This window comes from Acomys minous (assembly GCF_964271855.1).
Source record: "Acomys minous genome assembly, chromosome: 17".
In the NCBI taxonomy this organism is placed as follows: domain Eukaryota; kingdom Metazoa; phylum Chordata; class Mammalia; order Rodentia; family Muridae; genus Acomys; species Acomys minous.
In genome coordinates this window covers 12,445,373-12,464,474 of record NC_140500.1, presented here as the reverse complement: position 1 = coordinate 12,464,474, position 19,102 = coordinate 12,445,373, and the positions used below count along the sequence as shown (strand labels likewise).

Below are 19,102 nucleotides of genomic sequence, written 5' to 3'. Positions count from 1 at the left end.
GTGACTATGACAACAGGGGAACAAAGAAGAGCTGCGTAGAAGCATGTGCTGTGAGCTCTGTTTCTTTAGCTTCTGGAACATTGAAGTGTGGGCTGGGCGATGGTTCACTCAGGAGAGTGTCTGCCACGCAAGTGTGAGAAGCTGAGATCAGACCCCAGCATCCACAAAGGAAACTGCTGCACCAGCCTGTGTCTGCACGTCCAGTACTGGGTGCATAGAGACACAAAGGTCCCTGAAGCCCACCAGCCGGCTAATTAATCTACCTGGTGAGCCCCAAGTTTAGCCAGCAGTCATGTCTCAGAAAATAAGGTGGGGTGCTGGAGAGATGTGTCAGAACCTCTGAGTGTGGTTCCCAGAACCCACACAGATCAGTGCGGAATTCCCTCTTGAATCATCTCAAGAACACCCCACATCCTCTCCTGCCCTCCCCCCCATCCCCTTACCGGAAATCCGTACCCATATGCACATGCATATGCACCCACAGTTACAAAAGTCATAATAGCGGAATGACTGAAAGACATCCGACTTCAACCTCTGGCTTCCATATTCACACAGTGTGCATATGCGTATTCCTCTTTTAGCAGACCCTAATGTAATTTGATTACAGTCAATTTTCTGCTTTTATTTTTATTTTTTAATTTTTTGTGGTACTAGTGGTCAAATCAGGCTCTCGTACACTGAGCTATTCCAACAGACCCAATTACAGTGTAATCTTTAAAGTCAATTTTTATCTTATTGAGCCCTATGAAATCTCATTTAAATGCACCCAGCAGTCCAGCTTTGTCGTCTTTTCCAGCACACCTTCCTTAGTTAGCAAAAGGAACTGATAGGGTGGCAGGAACAGGAAATTGTGTTGACTACCCTTTAAAAAAAGGTTGGTCACAGTAGGGTCTCATCAAACACTTACTGTAGAGCCCATGTACAGCATTGGGAGGGGGCTGTAAATGAGTAAAGGCAGGGAAGACAGAGTAGAATTGACTCAAGAAATTAAAAATGGAAGCGCTTAGTGATTTAGAACACTCTCTTCTGAATTTCCACCCAGAGAAGATGAAATTGGTAACTCAGAGAGACAGCTGAACTCCCATTCGATTCCAACATTGCTCACAACGACCATGGTATGAGAAGACGGTGGGCATCTGTTGATAAACAAAGTTACAAGCTACGTACATACAGAGAGTGGGGGGAAGGAGAAAGGCTTCCTTTATCTCAACAATTAACTCTCCATCCTCCCGCCTCCAACTCCCAAGGATATGGACCACAGGGTGCACTCTCACATCCAGCTCAGTTACTCTTTCTCTCCACACAGTGTTTAGTCCATGTATATTTAAACTAAATCTTTACTCACATATAAAAGTTTCATCTTGGTGTGGTGGCTCGTACCAGTATTCTCAGACTTCATGAACTGAGGTCATCCTAGGCTACCAAGTGAGGTCTAGGTAGCATGGGCTACAAAGTGAGACCAGACTTCAACAAATAATCTTTGGCTTCCCTCAACACTGATTTGTTGATGATTACACAGGTTACATTTTTATATTGTGTAGTCATTAATGTTTTTATAGTTATATTGGCTTTTTAAAAAGATTTATTTATTATTGTCTATACAGTGCTCTGCCAGCATGTACACCTGCAGGCCAGAAGAGGGCATCAGGTCACATTATAGATGGTTGTGAGCCACCATGTGCTTCCTGGAAATTGAACTCAGGACCTCTAGAAAAGCAGTCAGTGCTTTTAACCTCTGAGCCATCTCTCCAGCCCCGTTATAATAGCTTTTAATGCTTTTTGTCTTTTATACTAGACTGAAAAGTGATTTAATCACTATCATTAGAGTATTAGAGCACGCTTTATAATATTCCATCTTCATGACTACATTATTCAGCAAGGTTTGTAACTCATGTGCTTTTGCTATGTGCTCTTGTAAGGCAGATCAACACAGTGATGACTTCCTTTACTCTTTGTTTTCCCACAAATGTCTGCTTACCTTCAGTTTTGAAAGTCAATGTTGCTATCTATAGTATCTATCATCTATCTATCTATCTATCTATCTATCTATTTATCTACTAATTTATTTATTTTGATGTGAACTGTTTTCATTCTTATTTATTTAAATTCTTGTGTTTTGAATATTAAATATAATTATATAATTCCTCCTTCCCTTTCCTTCCTCTAACACACCCCATGGCTACCCTTGATCTCTATTGAATTCATTCCTTCTTTCCTTTTAACTTCTCTTGTTACATATATGCATGTGCAGCGTTCTCAGTCCATTTGGTGTTTCTGCATGTCTATGATTTCAAGCATGTCCGCTTGGTGTTGGATAACCAATGCTGTTCCATGCCTGGGGAAGACTAATTCTCCCTCTGTCAGTATCTCTCAGTTTTCTGTAGCCCTTTGTCTGTGGGTGGGGCACCATGGGATTTCCCCCTTCCATGCTAGCATGCCTATTGGTATTGTCAGGGCTTGTTAGGCAGTGATATTGTTGATACATCTATGGCATAACACTCACATGCAAGGGTCAGAGAGGATCTTGCATGATGGGGAGATTGTAATGATTTCTCAAGGACCAAGAAATCTGCTGTGAGATCGTGTCTCCTAGGAAAGACAGGATATTTGCTTATGACACCTCAGTAGTATGGCAACATAAGTGCACTTGATTGACAGGCTTTGTGTTTGCCACCCTGTGATCTGACATCCTGCTTTGTCCTGGCTGCAAAGCATCGGCTGAAGAATGTTCTAGCAGGTCTCTGGAAAAACCTTTATATGTGGTCATGTTTTCCTTGTCATTATCAATTTTTTTCTGGACTGGCAAATCATTTGTAATGTGCCTTGGTGTGGATATCTTTAGGTTCATCTTATTTAGAACAAGGCTCTCTGGATCTCCTCCTCCAGATATAGATCGTTGACAGCCATTGCTTTTTTGGATAAGCTTCTTTTTCCTTTAACTTTACTCTTTTTTTTTTCTTTCTTTCTTTTTTCAATTTTTCTTTTTTTCTTTTTTATTTTTTTTCTCCTTTATTAATTTATTCTTGTTACATCTCAATGGTTATTCCATCCTTTGTATCCTCCCATTCTTCCCTCCCTCCCATTTTCCCCTTATTCCTCTCCCCTATGACTGTTCCTGAGGGGAATTACCTCCCCCTGTATATGTTCATAGGGTATCAAGTCTCTTCTTGGTAGCCTGCTGTCCTTCCTCTGAGTGCCACCAGGTCTCCCCCTCCAGGGGACATGGTCAAAGGTGAGGCACCAGAGTATGTGAGAAAGTCATAACCCACTCTCCACTCTACTGTGGAGAGTGTTCTGTCCATTGGCTAGATCTGGGTAGGGGTTTAAGGTTTACCGCCTGTATTGTCCTTGGCTGGTGCCTTAGTTTGAGCGGGACCCCTGGGCCCAAATCTGCCTATCATAATGTTCTACTTGTAGGTTTCTAGGACCCTCTGGATCCTTCTACTTTGCTATTCTCCCATGCTTCTCTCATCCAGAGTCTCAATGGGATGTCCTCCCCTCTGTCTCAGTTTCCTGGTAAGTGAAGGCTTTCGTGGGACATGCCCCTTGGGCTAATATGCAGATATAAGTGAGTATATACCATTTGAGTCTTTCTGCTTCTGGGTTAACTCACTCATTATGATCATTTCTAGCTCAATCCATTTATCCACAAATTTCGGGAATTCCTTGTTTTTAATAGCTGAATAGTATTCCATAGTGTATATGTACCTAACTTTACTCTTATTGTAGAGTGTACATTGGCCAGCCAACCCAATTGCATTTCAGAAGCTCCCTAAGATTCTATTTCCTTTTCCTTCGCTTTCTCTGTTTGCGCCTTCCTATGGCTTGTCTTTGGGTTTGCTGATCTTACCTTCACTTAACCTAAAATGCTGCTGAACACCTCCAGTGAATTTTTGAGTTGAGTTATTTATTTTTTAGGTTAGTCTCATCTGATTTGATTTCCTGGTCAATTTTTAATTTTTAAAAATCTCATTTAAATTCTCATATCATTCACATATTTTTCTCTTTTGATTTTCTTGAACACATTTTTAAAAAGTTTGAATTCTCTGTCATGTAGTTTATGTACTTCTATTTCATCAAGGCTGGTTCTGATTATGAGTCTTTATTTTGAACATTCTTGTCCAGGATAATGACCCAAGATAACCCAGAAAATTGGATGTACAGTATACTTTTCATCTAACTGTTCTTTCCCAACAGCATCGAATGGCAGGGTTTGAGTTCAAGAACACCTCAAGGTTTTTTGTGGGTATTGATTCCAGGATGAAGGATTTTCTCAACCAGCTTCAAAGCTCTCACAGAAGGAAACTGATCTTTGAGCTACTTGATAAACTTTTTCATCTTTGAAAGCAAGACGATCTACCTGTCTGCTGACATTAGGTCCCTTGATTATTTACCGTCTTGTATGCAACATAGAATTTATGTACATATTATCCATTTGCCACTTGTTACTAGTTCTAGGCATAAAGTTGACATTAAACACATGGTCAGGAAAAGGTTAATATAGATCATGAAGTTATTAAGATGGCTTGATTTCAGATGTCTAAAGTAGAGGACTTATTTACCCACTACATCAAGTTCCTAGATAACAGTGATTTGTATGTGACTAGCGCTGCCCTGTTCTGTTCAAATCTCTCAGTCTTACACATGTATTTCTCTGGTAGCTTAAGCCATACCTAGCTAAGATCTCACACTGGATTATCTGTGAACTTCCCTGTTCACCCAACTCATCCATTTTCACAGCGAAAATACCTTTTTACTACTGGCAAAACTTGTTTAGACTAGCGTTAGTCTAGATGATTCTGGATCTTGTCACGTTGGCTCTGACAAGAATGTTCAAAACAAAGATAAAAAAAATTCACAAAAGATAAAAATGAATAAAAGATACATGAATTACCTAGATCTATGGGATTTATGCCTACAGCATATAAACTTAAAACTTTAAAAACTAAGGTCTTACTACCAAAGTATATTCTTGGTCCATCATTGTTATCACCTTCAGGGTGCTTTTTTGAAAGCCGTAGCATCACAGACACCTTTCTAAGGTTTCTGTGCTTATGTGAGTTTTAAGTTACCAAAGTCCTATTGTAGCGCATAGTATACACTTAGGCATTTTTCTATGATAATATAATTTCAAGTACATTTATGACAAAATAGAGTGATAAAGCACCTAGTGTCTTGTTTTTATTTTTATTTCTTTGCTGTCTAAAAATGACAAATGCTGAAGGTAGTTTTCATCACCTCTTGGAAAATCATCATCTATTTTCAAAAACAGCCTTAACTCCCACCATTGACCCAACCATCTAATTTCCTTAGTGTCTCTAGAGAATGAACAGGAAGTCTATCCAAGTAAGCTTCGTCTCTTGAGACAGAAAAGAAAAACACATGGCTTTGACAAATTTAAGAACATGAAACATTATAATATAAATATATAAAAATATTATAAGTATAATATAAAATAAATTGGCTTAAATTCAAGAAGACTATATTGGAGAATTATTCTCCTATGCGTGCTCTTTACTAACGATCTTCCTTATCCTGGGCCTTGCACTCCCTTGGCTTAATGATCTCAGGGTCCTCCTTATCCCAATCCAAGCTATACAGTATCACTCAGGCCTTTGTTTTCACAGAAGGCTGCTCATGTCTTCTCACACACCAAGCATTAACACCCACAGAGGACAGGACCTCCATGACATCTAGCTGATTTGGAAAGTCCTGCCTCTGCTGAGAAGATTGGTGTATTCATTCTTTCCCCCCAAGACACCCAGTATCTGGAATGCCCAGCACCACACTCTTTACCTGGTTGGTTCCAGATCAACTGTTTAGTTCACTTTTTATAGTAAGGCATTATTTCTACCATAACACTCTGTCCTTATAATGTTTGCTGATTATGACAGTTAATATTTTTTTTAATTAATTTCTGTGAGGGCAAGATTTTTTTTCTCTTTTGCACACAAACATTCTCTTTCTCTTATATTGAGCAGAAAGTAAGAATGTAAAATTACTACTTAAATTTCTATTTAAATTCCTGTTGTCTACTTCTAGTCATTGATTAAATACTACTACTACTACTACTACTACTAATAATAATAATAATAATAGTAATAGTAATAGTAATAATAATAATAATAATAATAATAATAATAATAATAATAATAATTTCTAAACATTGTTTGAAGAAAGAGGCACAACTCATCTGAAACGATGCCTGGAATGAATTATGCACTTAACATGTGCTAACTGTTGTTGTTATCCTTCATTTCTCTTTTTCATTACAGGAGTCAGTTTGGGCTTAAATAATAATTACCTGATAAGGAAAAAAATCTCTTAACATTAAGTGCTAAATGGATTGCACCAAAGTAGTCCCATTAATCAACTAAACTAATGCATCATGTTAATGGTATTTCATATTCCAAATGAAGGAGAGAATTGCCCTGTTATGCACTAAGTATATGTAATTATTCCTATTACCTACTACAAATTATGCACAACCATGTTTGGAAAATATATTGTATTATTATAGAGTGTTAGTAATTTATGTGAGTAAATAGTCTATGATTTGCCTCCTAAAAGCTTAAGCTAACAGAATATGGCTTAGGAGAAATGACTGAAGAAAACAGACCCCAAATGCTAGTGTCTAAGAGGAAATCTGGTATGTGTCTCTTAGATGTCTTATACATGACTTGTGTGCTCAGCTTGACTCTGCAGACTTATTCAGTGTAGGCAGGCCTCAGGCCCAGTCTCCCATCCAGTGTCTGGACTCTCCATTCACAAGCCTAGCCAAGTGAATGAGCACATAATTCTCTGAAAGTGAAAACTGACTTGTAGCCTAGTCGTGGGAGAAAAGGAGGAGAGTCAATAGCAGAAAAGGGGACAAGTGAGATGTAACCAATGCTCAGCTTGCTCTATCTGCCCAATAGTGAGGAAGAGTAAGTACTAAGTAATTAATAACACAAGTAAATAATAGCATCTAAGGCACAAAAATATCAGCACTAGTCTCCACGGGTCCTTTATTCTTCTTATTATTTTGGAAGTTTTTCCCCTCATGTCCCACTTACCTTTCCTTTTTACTTTGTTTTTCTCCTCTGTTAGATCCCATCCCCCTCTCCATTTGCTTCCATTTCTCCTTGTCTTGTTGTCTCCCTTGCTGGGCACGTTTTTTTTTTTTCCTCTCATTTCTGTCTCTAACGATTAGGGTTTCAGCTTAGCAAAATAGAAATTGAGATATACTAGTCAATACTCTGACACACGGGAGCTGTCCTCACACAGTAAGAATCTGTGGTCAAGGGTTCAATAAATTTATGGAGATGGATTTAATTTTGCAAACATTCATTAAACTCTAAAAAGCAAAGTAAAATGCTAGACAATGAGCCAGTTTTTATACCTATGAGGCTAAAATCTACCAGGAAGCTTAGAAGAGTAAGCAGACACGTGAACGGAGGAGAAAGAGGAACCATGGGAGGAGGACGAAGAGGTCAACCGGTTAAGAAATGAAAATTCAACATTGACTTTTAGGCTATTTTTCAGGGTATTCAAGATAGGAAAGGTACATCTCAGAAGCTCCCGGGTGTTGCCGTAGATTTCAAACTATGATGCTTTTACCCTCATCTGTCTGTAAACATGCTGTGACTTTATTATAGATGAATAAAAGTTCACACATGGAAACGTCTTACCCTAAACACTGTAGATTATTGTACACTGGCATAGAGTACTTGTGTCGGGCCACCAAGGGCAACTGTCTTCATAAACAAGGATATACTCTAGAGTACTATAGAATAGTTCACAACTGCCATGAGGTTCAGGACCCGAAAGATGCTCCACCACACAAGGACATTTGCTCAATTATGTTCATAGCAGCTTTATTCATAACACCCAGAATCTGGAAACAACCTAGACGTCCCTCAACTGAAAAATGGATAAAGAAACTGTGGTACATTTACACAATGGAATACTACTCAGCTATTTTTTTTAAAAAGGAAATCTTGAAATTTGCAGGCAAATGGATGGAACTAGAAAATATCATCCTGAGTGACATAACCCAGACCCAGAATAGACATGCATGGTACATACTCATTTATAAGCAGATATTAGCCAAATAACACAGGATAGCCACACTACAATACACAGACCTAAAGAAACTAAATAACAAGGAGGATCCTAGGGAGAATGTTTAATTCTCATTCAGAAGGGCAAATAGAATAGACACAGGAAGCAGTGAAGAGAAAAAACAGGAAGTGAGCCTACCATAGAGGTCCTCTGAAAGACTCTACCTAGCAGGAGATCCAAGCAGATACTGAGACACACCCAAGTTTCAGGGGGAAGCCCAGTGAGTCTTATGGAGGAGTTGGGAAACAGAAGGACCTGGAGGGGTCAGGAGCTCCACAAAGAGACCAATGGAGCCAGCAAATCTGGGCACAGGGCAGGGCGGGGTGGTGGTGTGCTGCAGAGACTGATGCACCAACCAAGGACCTTGCATAGTGTGGACCTAGATCCTCTCCTCAGATGTAGTGCCGTAATATGAGGAGCAGGAACTACTTCTGTTATGGACTCTGCCCCCACATGTTGGTGACTTCCCCCTTGGCAGAACAGCTTTACCAGGCCACAGAGGAAGAGGATGCAGGCAGTCCAGATGAGACTTGACAAGCTGAGGCCAGATGTTAGGGGAGGAGGGATTCCTTTCTGAGGACTATGGGAGGAGGGAAGGAGGGGGTGTGAGTGAGGGAGCGTGGGCAGGAGTCAATGAGGGAGGGGGCTACAATCAGGTTGTAAAATGAACAAATTAAAAATTAAAAAAAGTAAAAAAAAAAGTATATCTAATTGTTGGACTACTTTTAAGATTATTTCGGTCTGATGCAAAATTCCTACCTTTTAATACTTTTTGAAAGATACAGTCATGGAAATGGGAAACTATTTAACAGCGAAACAGCAGTTAACAAATACAGTATGTCACATGAAAGCCATGACGTGTCTCAACCCCCAGTGTGAGAGGCTGCTTTATGTACAAGTGCAACTTTCTGAAGAATGGAGCCTTTCACTGAGCACAGTTGACTGCGGACTGTCCTTCTACAGCTGTTCTCAGAGACAAGGGTATTTCTGAGCTTCGTTTACAAAATATAAATATCATGCTGTTGTTCCCATCTCTTGCTGATTCTAAATAGCATCAGTGATGACTGGACACCCCACTCACGCAGTGGTGACTAAAGCCAACACTGGGAAATAAAGATGAACGAGAAAAAAATGCCCCCGTTTACTCCCCCTCCTCTGTAGAACCTGCACACACGTTTCCTCTTTGTGTATCAGTTTGAGAATCTTTAAATATGTAAGCGAAGGTAGGAGGATCTGGGGTGAAGAAGAAGAGATGTGGAAAATGAGTTCTGCTTCCTCAGTAAGAACAACCAGCCTGTTACCAGAGCTGTAGAGTTTGGCGTAGAGAGGGATGTGTCCCAAGAGGGCTCAATACGGATTGTAAGATTTCAAAACCAGACTAATTCTCAAAGGCCACTCATAAAAGTTGATTGTTTAAAGAGAGAGGTGATGTGAGACAGCCAAAGTGAGGGAAGAAAAACTTTAGCCTGAAGGAACACATCCTCCTGCAGAAACAGGGAGCACCTGACGCAGAAGGATGCGGCTGAGTTTGGGCTGTTAGCTGAGTTCTTGAAAATTGTGATGGAGCAGTTGTGGTAGAGACGCCAGATTGCAAACTGTGAAGGTTTCTGAGTGACAGCGTAAAGCAGCTAGTTTTAGCTTAGTACCTGGTGAGAATGGCATTAAGCCAACTGAAGCAATGCTATCTGCCATCCTCTTCCTTCCGCCACCATATCTGCATGCACAGCCTCCTGTATATGATAGTGAAGTGTGTCTGTGTGTGTGTGTGTGAGAGAGAGAGACTGTGTGTGTGTGTGTGTGTGAGAGAGAGAGAGAGAGAGAGAGACAGTTTGTGTGTATGTATGTGAGAGAGAGAGAGAGAGAGAGAGAGAGAGAGAGAGAGAGAGAGAGAGACTGTGATGTATGTGTTTGTGTGAGTGTGAGACACACACACACACACACACACACACACACACAGAGAGAGAGAGAGAGAGAGAGAGAGAGAGAGAGAGAGAGAGAGCGCATGTGTATGCATGCATGTACCACTCCAAGTCAATGGGTTTAGAGTTCTGTGCACTCTCTTAAGGCTACTTAGATCCAAATTACCATTATTTCTTTCCCAAATCATTCCATCATTTTAACCCCTCTCACCTCTGCCTATTGTCATCAGCACTTCACCGCAGTCAGAAATGTCTTCCCTTTCATGGACACTTAAATAAAGTGGGCTCCAAATCCGCTCCACTCTGATAAAATTTCAAATACCCCATGTGATTTTTACTCGCTTAGTGGAAATGCTCGTTCTCACCCGTTCCTCTCCCTTCGGGTGCCAGGTTCCTGAAAGGCCACGCCTGTGCCCTACCATGCTGGTGTGAAGCCTTCTTAGTGAATTCACACCAAGGACCTGGGAGTGATGCAGACCTTCCAAAAGACTGGGAACCCAGGGGAGGGAAACATTTGCTGATTAAAATGCCACCTTCAAAGGCAACATTAAGCATTTCCAGCTTCAAATGCCCCTTCTCCCCCTCTCCATCTGTGTGTTTCCATTGGCTGCCTGCCCCTTCTTCCCCTTCCCAGCATCACACTATCTTGCTGGCTCCTCTCTCCATGGTTTTCTTATCTCTTTGTCTTTCATTTCTCCCCACACTTCCTGGAATAAAGCCATTTGTTTTTATAAGCAGAATACCAGTTTGGCTGTTTATGGCTTTGCTCATTTGCCCAGATCTTTCTCTTCAGACCCTCCCAATGTTTTCTTTTTTACCAAGTGGTTATTTTCTCCAATAGGAGTTCTGGAGCTATCAGGCAATATGGGGCACATTTGCTTTTGTTTAAGAGTAGGAATGTGACTACTTCCTACTTTATAACCTAATGGTACTTTTACCTTAGCACCAATCCTTAACTTCTTAAAATTTTTATTTTTTACTACAATATAATTACATTTCCCCTCCATCTTCTCCCTCCAAACTTTCTCAGTTTCATGGCCTCTTTTTAAAAATTACATATAATATTAATTATATAGATGAATAAATATATAAATACAGCATACTGAATTCCTTTAGCATTGCTTATAAGTGTATGATTTTGGGGCTGACTGCTTGGTATTAGAAAAACCAACTCTCCATTTCTCAGCACTCATTAATTGTCTATATGTTTTCATCTAGGGATAGGGCCCTGATAGGCTTTCCCCAAACACTTTGGAGTATCAGCAGGCATTAGAATTGTTCAGGTCTCGTTATGCAGTCATATATTGTTGAGACGTCACGGATGCAGAGCTTCTGTTGTACGTAAGCCCACACTGTCACAGACTTCTTGGTCCTCTGGCTTGTGATCTTTCCAGCTCCTCTCCCAAGTGTGCAGAGCCTCCCATGAAGGACCACAATGACTTGTATGACAAGACATTCCTAAAGGGACAGCAGTGGCATTGATACCTCGGCGGTTGCCAGCAGCAGCCTCAGTGGGCTAAAGGCGCATTTAATAGGAGGGAAACCCTGCCCAGTACTGGGAACTACTGATGGCTAGCTAGGTCAGGAAGGAACCCCAGATAATAACCCCCTACCATCACTTTACTAAGCCAGCATAATTCCTAACTGAACTTTCAATGTTGATCCTTAAAGGCACAGATAAGTGTGGCCCTCATCCCTATGGAAGAAGCTTCTTCTGTGGTAGTTGAAGAGCATTAATATTGGAAAGTAAACACTGAGAGAGGACTGTGAATTGGTGCTCTCCATTTCGTTAACTTAGATTCTTCCCTCTGAATATGGGGAACATTTTTAAGAGTTCCGGTGACAATGGACACATGAGACTCTAAAGGTCCCACATGCTCCTGTGGACCTAAGCAACTTAAAGGGAAGAGCCACGAAAGGACAGAGCTACCAAATGCCACAAGGGTCGTACCTAAGCAAGCATGTGGTGATCTTGGGCAGCAGGCTACGCTCCTAGTTAACTTTCTTCAAGATTTAATTAACTGGTATCACCGATGGAAAGATATTTCATGGCTATTGGGAAATTTAACTAAACTCGGGCATTCTAAAATAAGAGTCCTGCACCACCATCTTTCACAGTATCTTCCAGTGAATAAAACAACAGCATTTGCCCAAACATTTTCACAAGGAAAGGCCATTTTCAAACTTTCCTCAAAAAAGACAAAATTAGCTTACCAGCATCATTTGTCTTCTCATAGACCATTAAGCTAGAAAGAAGTCACAGGGGTCTAGACTTTACCTAGGTCCTCACCTGCTGAGATAATTTGGATTTTGTGACCCCCTTGGGGTAAAAATCCACCTCCACCTCCCAAACCCCCACCCCTGTCAATCATCAGCTAAGCACAATTTCCAGGTTGCCAATTTTCTTAGAACTGTTAGTATTAACACTGTTTCCATGGTTACCTCACTCAAATACATGAGCTCAGGCTGTCACAGTGCTAAGAGAAAAAGAAATGCTTTTGTTGATGACGTCACGGAAGAATAGCACTAATGTATGGGTAAATGGACCGAAAGTTAAGATCGCTGGTTCGTGTGTTATCCTCAGGATGTGTGTCCTATCAAAAAAAAAAATACAGCTTCTAAAACTTATATAGTCTAAAGAAAACCAATGAGAAAATTGATCAGAAATGTACTAGTACCATTAGGGTAAATGCTCCTGTCACCAAGCCTGACGACCTGAGTTCAATCCCTCTGATCCACAAGATGGAAAGAGACAGAGAGCTCATTCCTGCAAGTCATCCTGTAGCCTCCACTCAAAAGCTGTCTCACACACGGGGGGGGGGGGCAGGGAGGGAGAGGGAGGGAGTGGGAGGACTGAGAGATTGAGAGCGATTCACTCACTAGGGTCTAGTATATCTGACACTCACCTGAGACAACAGAGACCAAGAGGATGTCCACCCCTTTGGCATTTTAATATGACATTGTCATCTACAAATGCATTGAGTTGAATCCATTCACAGCTATCTCTGGGTTGGATACACGTAGGAAGAGTTAAAATGAGAAAATAGCTATGAAGCGGAACTCAAATTTAACTCTGTTAATCCTCAAAGGGCTTTTCTTTTTTTCATACCACACTTTACAATCAACTATCGAGTATGACCTAGAATCAGCCATGTTCTGTGGGAGGGAGTCCCCCATCAACTGCACAGGGATATGGAAGGTAGCGTTTGGGAAATCGTCCTTTCATCATGTCCTTATAGCCTAGGGACAAAGGCATAACTAAAAGCAATAAAAATTTGTAGCGGAAAGCATTTCCTTAAATTTATACTCTAGTTTCGTTCTGTTGTTACCATGTAACAGTACAGCCAGAAGTAGCGCAGTGGCAGAAAGGGTTTCTTTTCACTTACACTTGCAGGTCTCAGTCAACCATGGGATAAAATCCAGGTAAGAACCCAACCAGAAACCGTAGAAGAAACTGGCTTCTTATGCAGCCTAGACCCTCCTGTCGGGAGACGGGTGCTGCCCATAGTGGACCATGCCCTCTGACGTCATGAGTGATCAGGACAAGTCTCCACAGATCAGTCTAACCTGGGCAATCACTCAGCTGAGCCAAGTTGACTGTTTCTTGGGATGGTGCCTTTTCTTTCACACAATACGAGTTGTAGTATCTTGGACCTTCAACATCTTAACCTGTGGATTGAAATAACAACTTCATTGGGCGTTTTGAGGACTCATTGAGAAAGTGAATTCAAGGATGATTACAAAACATAAGGTTGGATACATGGGTTTTCTGATTCTCCTCCACGTCATGTAACATCTTGGCCCATCTCTCAGCATCGCTGTTTTGCTGTTGTCGTTTTTAAAATGCTAGGTTGAATTCCTTCCTCAGATGTGTTACATCTCCACAGTGACTGGAAATAGGCACTACACTGTTCGGTATAACAAGCTGCCATTTCATTCCTGCAGGTACAGCAGCTTGATAAGAAAACGTCATTGGTATTTCTTACTAGTGCCTAGTGAGTAATGGGATTTAGTTATCATTCCTACTGTGCTCGGATGCTATAGACCTCCGTCCTCGCACACACAACCCATGAGTTATAAGATTTCTTTATTCTACACAGCATGAAAATGAAACTCAGAGATCCTTAGACTTCCATGAGTGCTCACAGGTAATAAACTACAGAGTAGAACTATGAACACAGAACCCCTGGCTCTGAGCCTTATACTATGGAGGTAAACAAATTTTTCTAACTTGCTGTATTAACCAGAGATAATAATGCTTATGTCTGATAACTGCTTTAAAAATGCTCATTTCAAAAGCTTGTCTGATAGGAGTCATTATTATTGCCTTTACTGGGGACAGTGGAGGCCAATCTCATTCCTTATCTTATGCCTCTGGATCTTTTTAGTACTGGTTTTAGTACTATCTCTAGTAGCTCTTTTCTCCCAGGATTGGTTATGGGCCAATTACAGGCTCCTGGATTCCCACTTCTAGCTACAGCCAAACCTCAGGCCCCAGCTGCTTCCCCTGAGAGCTGATCTTTAGTTCATGAACCATAAATGCCATGAGGCGTGAGGGGATAGGAGCCTAGACATGGTTCGGTCATTTCCTCCCGTGTGGTCCCACCTCTCAAGAGGAACTGTTGACAATTGACAGTTGCTGGGGAAGGCGTATCATATTCTTCAGTGCCATAGCTACAGCCAAGTTCTCCTTGTTCCAGTAAATAGCCCCCCAGGTTTGCTCTGGCTAGAAGCTGCTCTTAACCTCAGCGGCTCCCACAAAACCAAGACATGACAGTAGAAGGGAGAGTTGCTGAGAAGCACAGCAGTGAGAGAGGGAGGTACTGAGGGAGGGGGATGAGCTGAGAGCTACGCAAATTCATCTTATAAATGTGTGAAGCTGGCAAACAATTTAAAAAAAAAGAAAACCTTTAAAACCATGTAAAGTAGTTTAGGCAAAAATCTTACTGCAGACTTAAGCAAAACTAGTAGTACCCAGCCTCAAAAAATTCGTTCTTAAAATATTTTTACAGACACCACATAATTTAGGAATAGTTACTTTTAGCCCTTCCTGCCCTTAGCGGAGGAGCCATGCCTAAAGCACGCAGTGAGACTCTCCTCCTGAGCACAGACAAGTCCCAGAAAGACAGCAGCGGAGGCAAGGTTCCTTTCTGGCCCACTGCCTAACTCTCACTTGGCCCACTGCCTGTCCTCATTAGTCCCAGCAAATGAATCTGATTAGCTACTCTGACTTATTTTTGGCAATCTGGGAGTTCATGGCCCAAGACCTATCCTCATAGCTGATACAATCATCCCCAAAGCTGCCACTGGTGTTTCAGGGATTACTCCCTTCTCTGGAAGATTCGCTGTCTGTGAAGCATCGTGACGTGGCAGACATCTCGTCAAACATGAAAAGTGCCCTGGCTTCCCCTCTCCACAACTGCAGCCACAGTTCCTGGCTGGCTAAGACATGGTGGAAAAAATTATTTATAGTTACGACTTTGATGTTTGTAAACATGATGTTTTCTGAGTTAGGGAACTAACTTCTATAATGAGTAAGACACAAAAGTCAGACTTGAGTGTTATTAAATACCCAATGTTTGGCTTGTCTACATTTTGATTAACAGAACCTTTTCATTGTTGTTATGGGATAAAAATTGTTATCTGTGTGAAAGAGATGAATGAAATAATAATGATAATGACAGTATTATTATTTGGTACCACAAATAATAATAATAATAATAATAATAATAATAATAATAATAATAATAATAACTTTTATGTTTCTTTGCCCCAAATGAAACTATAAGCTGTTGAACAAAATAGTCATTGTGAATTTATACATATATATGTATATGTATATATTATTTGTGAAAAACAATGCTTACTAGTAAGGCTAATTATTTTAGGTCACCAAGATAGAAAAATTCTGAGATTCCAAACAAAGTATGAATTGCACTTAAATAAAAACTATTATCAAGAAAAGTAGCATATTTTGTCAAACTCTTCAGTAAGTTAAAAATCAAAGTGTTTTTCTCATCACTCATCAGCTAAGCTGAAGATGTATCTATAACCAGGGTTTCTGATTCACCAGGCATTTTATGAACTGCCATGGAAATCACCAAGTGCCGTCTTGTTCTGAGTCACATCTGTACTTGAATCTCTGTTTCCTTTCCTCATAGCTCAGCCTTCTCCATCCCTAACAATCACTCCCTCTGCTGCTCCAGGTCACTAAGGATGAGTCTCAGGTCTTTCTTCTGAGCAAGGAAAGCACAGGCTGAGACTGGGCACCAAATGCAGCCATTTGTAAATGCTCAGGGACAGCAGCATTTAGCATTAGGAAGTCGACTCAGGAGACAAAAAGGCTGAGTGCTTCTGTGCTAGCCTCTCGCCAGTGATGAGAGGTCAGCTGTGCACAGTTCTGCCCTTCTGATGAGCATGGAGGTCAGCTGTGCACAGCCCTGCATTTCCGAGGAGCATGGCCATCACCACCCAACAGTTGTGCTCATTGTGCAGAAGAACGAATCATCGATGAGGCAAGAGATTCAGTGTCCTGTGAATACAGAAGAAGTAGGCACCCACAACACAGGTTTCCTGTGTCTGAGAATGAGAGACAATATGGATAGCAAGACATTTAGAAGGCGCAGAAACTATCTTCTCTTACAAACATGAGCACCCACAGCAGAGTGTACCTAGGCTCTGATCCTGGGGCTATGGGAACACTTATAAATAGGTTCCAGCTCCTGACCTAAGGTGGCGTACAAAGCCTAACAACCAGTATGGTTAAAATACCGTGAAGACAATCTGGCCTGTTTAATGTGAAGATAAAATTAAATACATACGAATCTAACTCCCATAAAAATGAGTTCAAAAGAAGAAAAACTGGCACATTTTTAGGTCTCTCATACCATCTTTTAGGACTTTGGTGTATACTCTGTTTAATTTAGTTGCTAAAAATAGGTGTCACACACAAAAATCAATAAATAGATTAATTTTAAGAGATGAATGTCCACATGTGATACAGGAAATCAGCAGGACATTGATCCTTTCATGTATTTGTTGTGTGGCAAACTCAGTGTTAAGAAACAAGGGAAGGAGACAATAAAAGGCATGCTATGAAAAGGGCACTATGGGTTTTGAACTTATGACCTTGGAAGAGCACCTTTCTGATCCTCAACTACAAAGTGAGACTGAAAGTAGCCATATTTATATCATGGCAAATATCTTTCATGCTGCGATGCCATTTGTAGATGTTCTGTGTAGTGCTGACTACGGCACCTACACTGGGCAGATGGTTAACCACTTGCAGCAGTTCTTCTGTGCACCTGCTATAGTAGATAAATCTGGGGCTCATGGCAGTGAGACAACTCGTACACGTCATCAAGTGTGTGAAGAATCAAAAAAAATAGGTGAACACAGCACATGAGGCTTGGTTGAAAACAGAAGTGGGTTATTTCTGCCCTTGGAGCCTGCATAGAACCAAGAATAGACATTTAGGATAGCTATGCAAATGATTTTTCAATGTAATTGATACATTTTTTTAAAAAAAGTTTTCTTTTATTTTTAGTGTGTGTGTGTGTATGAGCACACGTGTGCAGCTGTGTGTGGGTGACCAAGGAGGCCATAGGAGAACGTCAGAGGTCACGGAACTGGAGTTATAAGCAGTCGTGAGCTGTACAATGTGGGTGCTGGGAGCAGAATTCCAGTTCTCACAATACAGAGGCAAATGCTCTCAACCACTGTGCTGTGTTGCCTGAGGCATTTATCTGGCGTGTGTGTGTGTGTGTGTGTGTGTGTGTGTGTGTGTGTGTGTGTGTGTTAGTTGGCACTGAATCTAGTTTCATGCATGCAAGCTAAGCACTCTACCGACTGAGCTATATCCCCAGCCCTTAAATTTATCTGAAGACTGGAAGGAAGGATTTTAGGCACCCATGGCTCTTCAGTATAGTTGATTCTTCATCTTGCCATGGTGTCTCCTTAAGAGCTGGCTCATCTATAAGGAAGGGAATTACCACCATAGGACTCTGTCCTGACATCTTCCCCACTTTCAGAACTGACAGGTGACCAAGAGAAAGGAAAGAATGAATGACCTTGAAATAACTTCCTCTAAAATAGTGTTTGTTCAAACACTTCTCCCACTTACCAGAACACAGAGCTTCCCTGGAAATTGACTTGGACAGTGACTTCATTTGTCATTTGTTCATCCATTTGATGTGTACTGTGTGCTTCTCGCATTAAATTCTCCACGAGCTGGAGACAGGTTTATCAATATAATATCAAATGTTCATTATGAGACTCTGAGATCATTTTTCATGAGATGGGAAAACTGACTTTTGTTTTGTGGCTCAAATACCTGTATCTACCATAGGTAACCATGTTCACCACAAATGTTAGTTTTAGGAAAATTGTCTTGGCATATTTTATTGCACATCACTTGACCCAATCTATTGTCTTTCTCTTGAACAGGTTGTTGCAACGTTCCACGTGACTGTCCGAGATGACAACAGCATCGTTGTGTCTTTAGAAGCTTCTGATGTCGTCAGCCCTGCATCTGTGTATGTTGTGAGGGTAGCTGGTGAATCCAAAAACTATTTCTTCGAATTTGAGGAATTCAACAGCACATTGCCTCCTCCGGTGGTCTTTCAGGCCACTTATCATGGCCTTTATTACGTCATCACTCTGGTGGTGGTCAACGGGAACGTGGTCACTAAACCATCCAGATCAATCACCGTGTTGACAAGTAAGCATCTTGTGACATCAGTCTCTATGCTCCTTCCCTGAGTGTGTCTTCATGGGGCTCTGACTGAGGCAGAGGTCGTCAGAATGGCAAGACCATTTGGCTTGGGGGTCTAATGACATAGATCTATATTCTCCATCATATTAAGAAAACAGCTCCCTTCTCGAGTTGATGGTATTCGCTGAATGATAATTTCAGGTTAATGACTGGACCATGTACGTTTCTTCCAAACACCGTAACCGCATGATCCTGGATTGTGGTGTCTTATTCCCAAATAGAGATCCCTATGTGAAACAACCGGTTCTTGAGACAGTGAGGTTGTATTCGTCGTTAGCTGACTTTGCTTTCATTGTACACTCTTAGG

General features: G+C 41.1%; 1 protein-coding gene across 2 annotated transcripts in view; it reads left to right on the top strand.

Moving 5' to 3' along the window:
• Window positions 1-19,102, top strand: part of PTPRO (protein tyrosine phosphatase receptor type O) — a 204,977-nt gene that overhangs the window by 91,325 nt on the left and 94,550 nt on the right. For both annotated transcript variants that reach the window (XM_084765391.1, XM_084765392.1), the window contains exon 2: window positions 18,468-18,741. In XM_084765391.1, coding sequence (XP_084621517.1) covers window positions 18,468-18,741 — 274 coding nt within the window. The remainder of the gene's footprint in view (window positions 1-18,467; window positions 18,742-19,102) is intronic.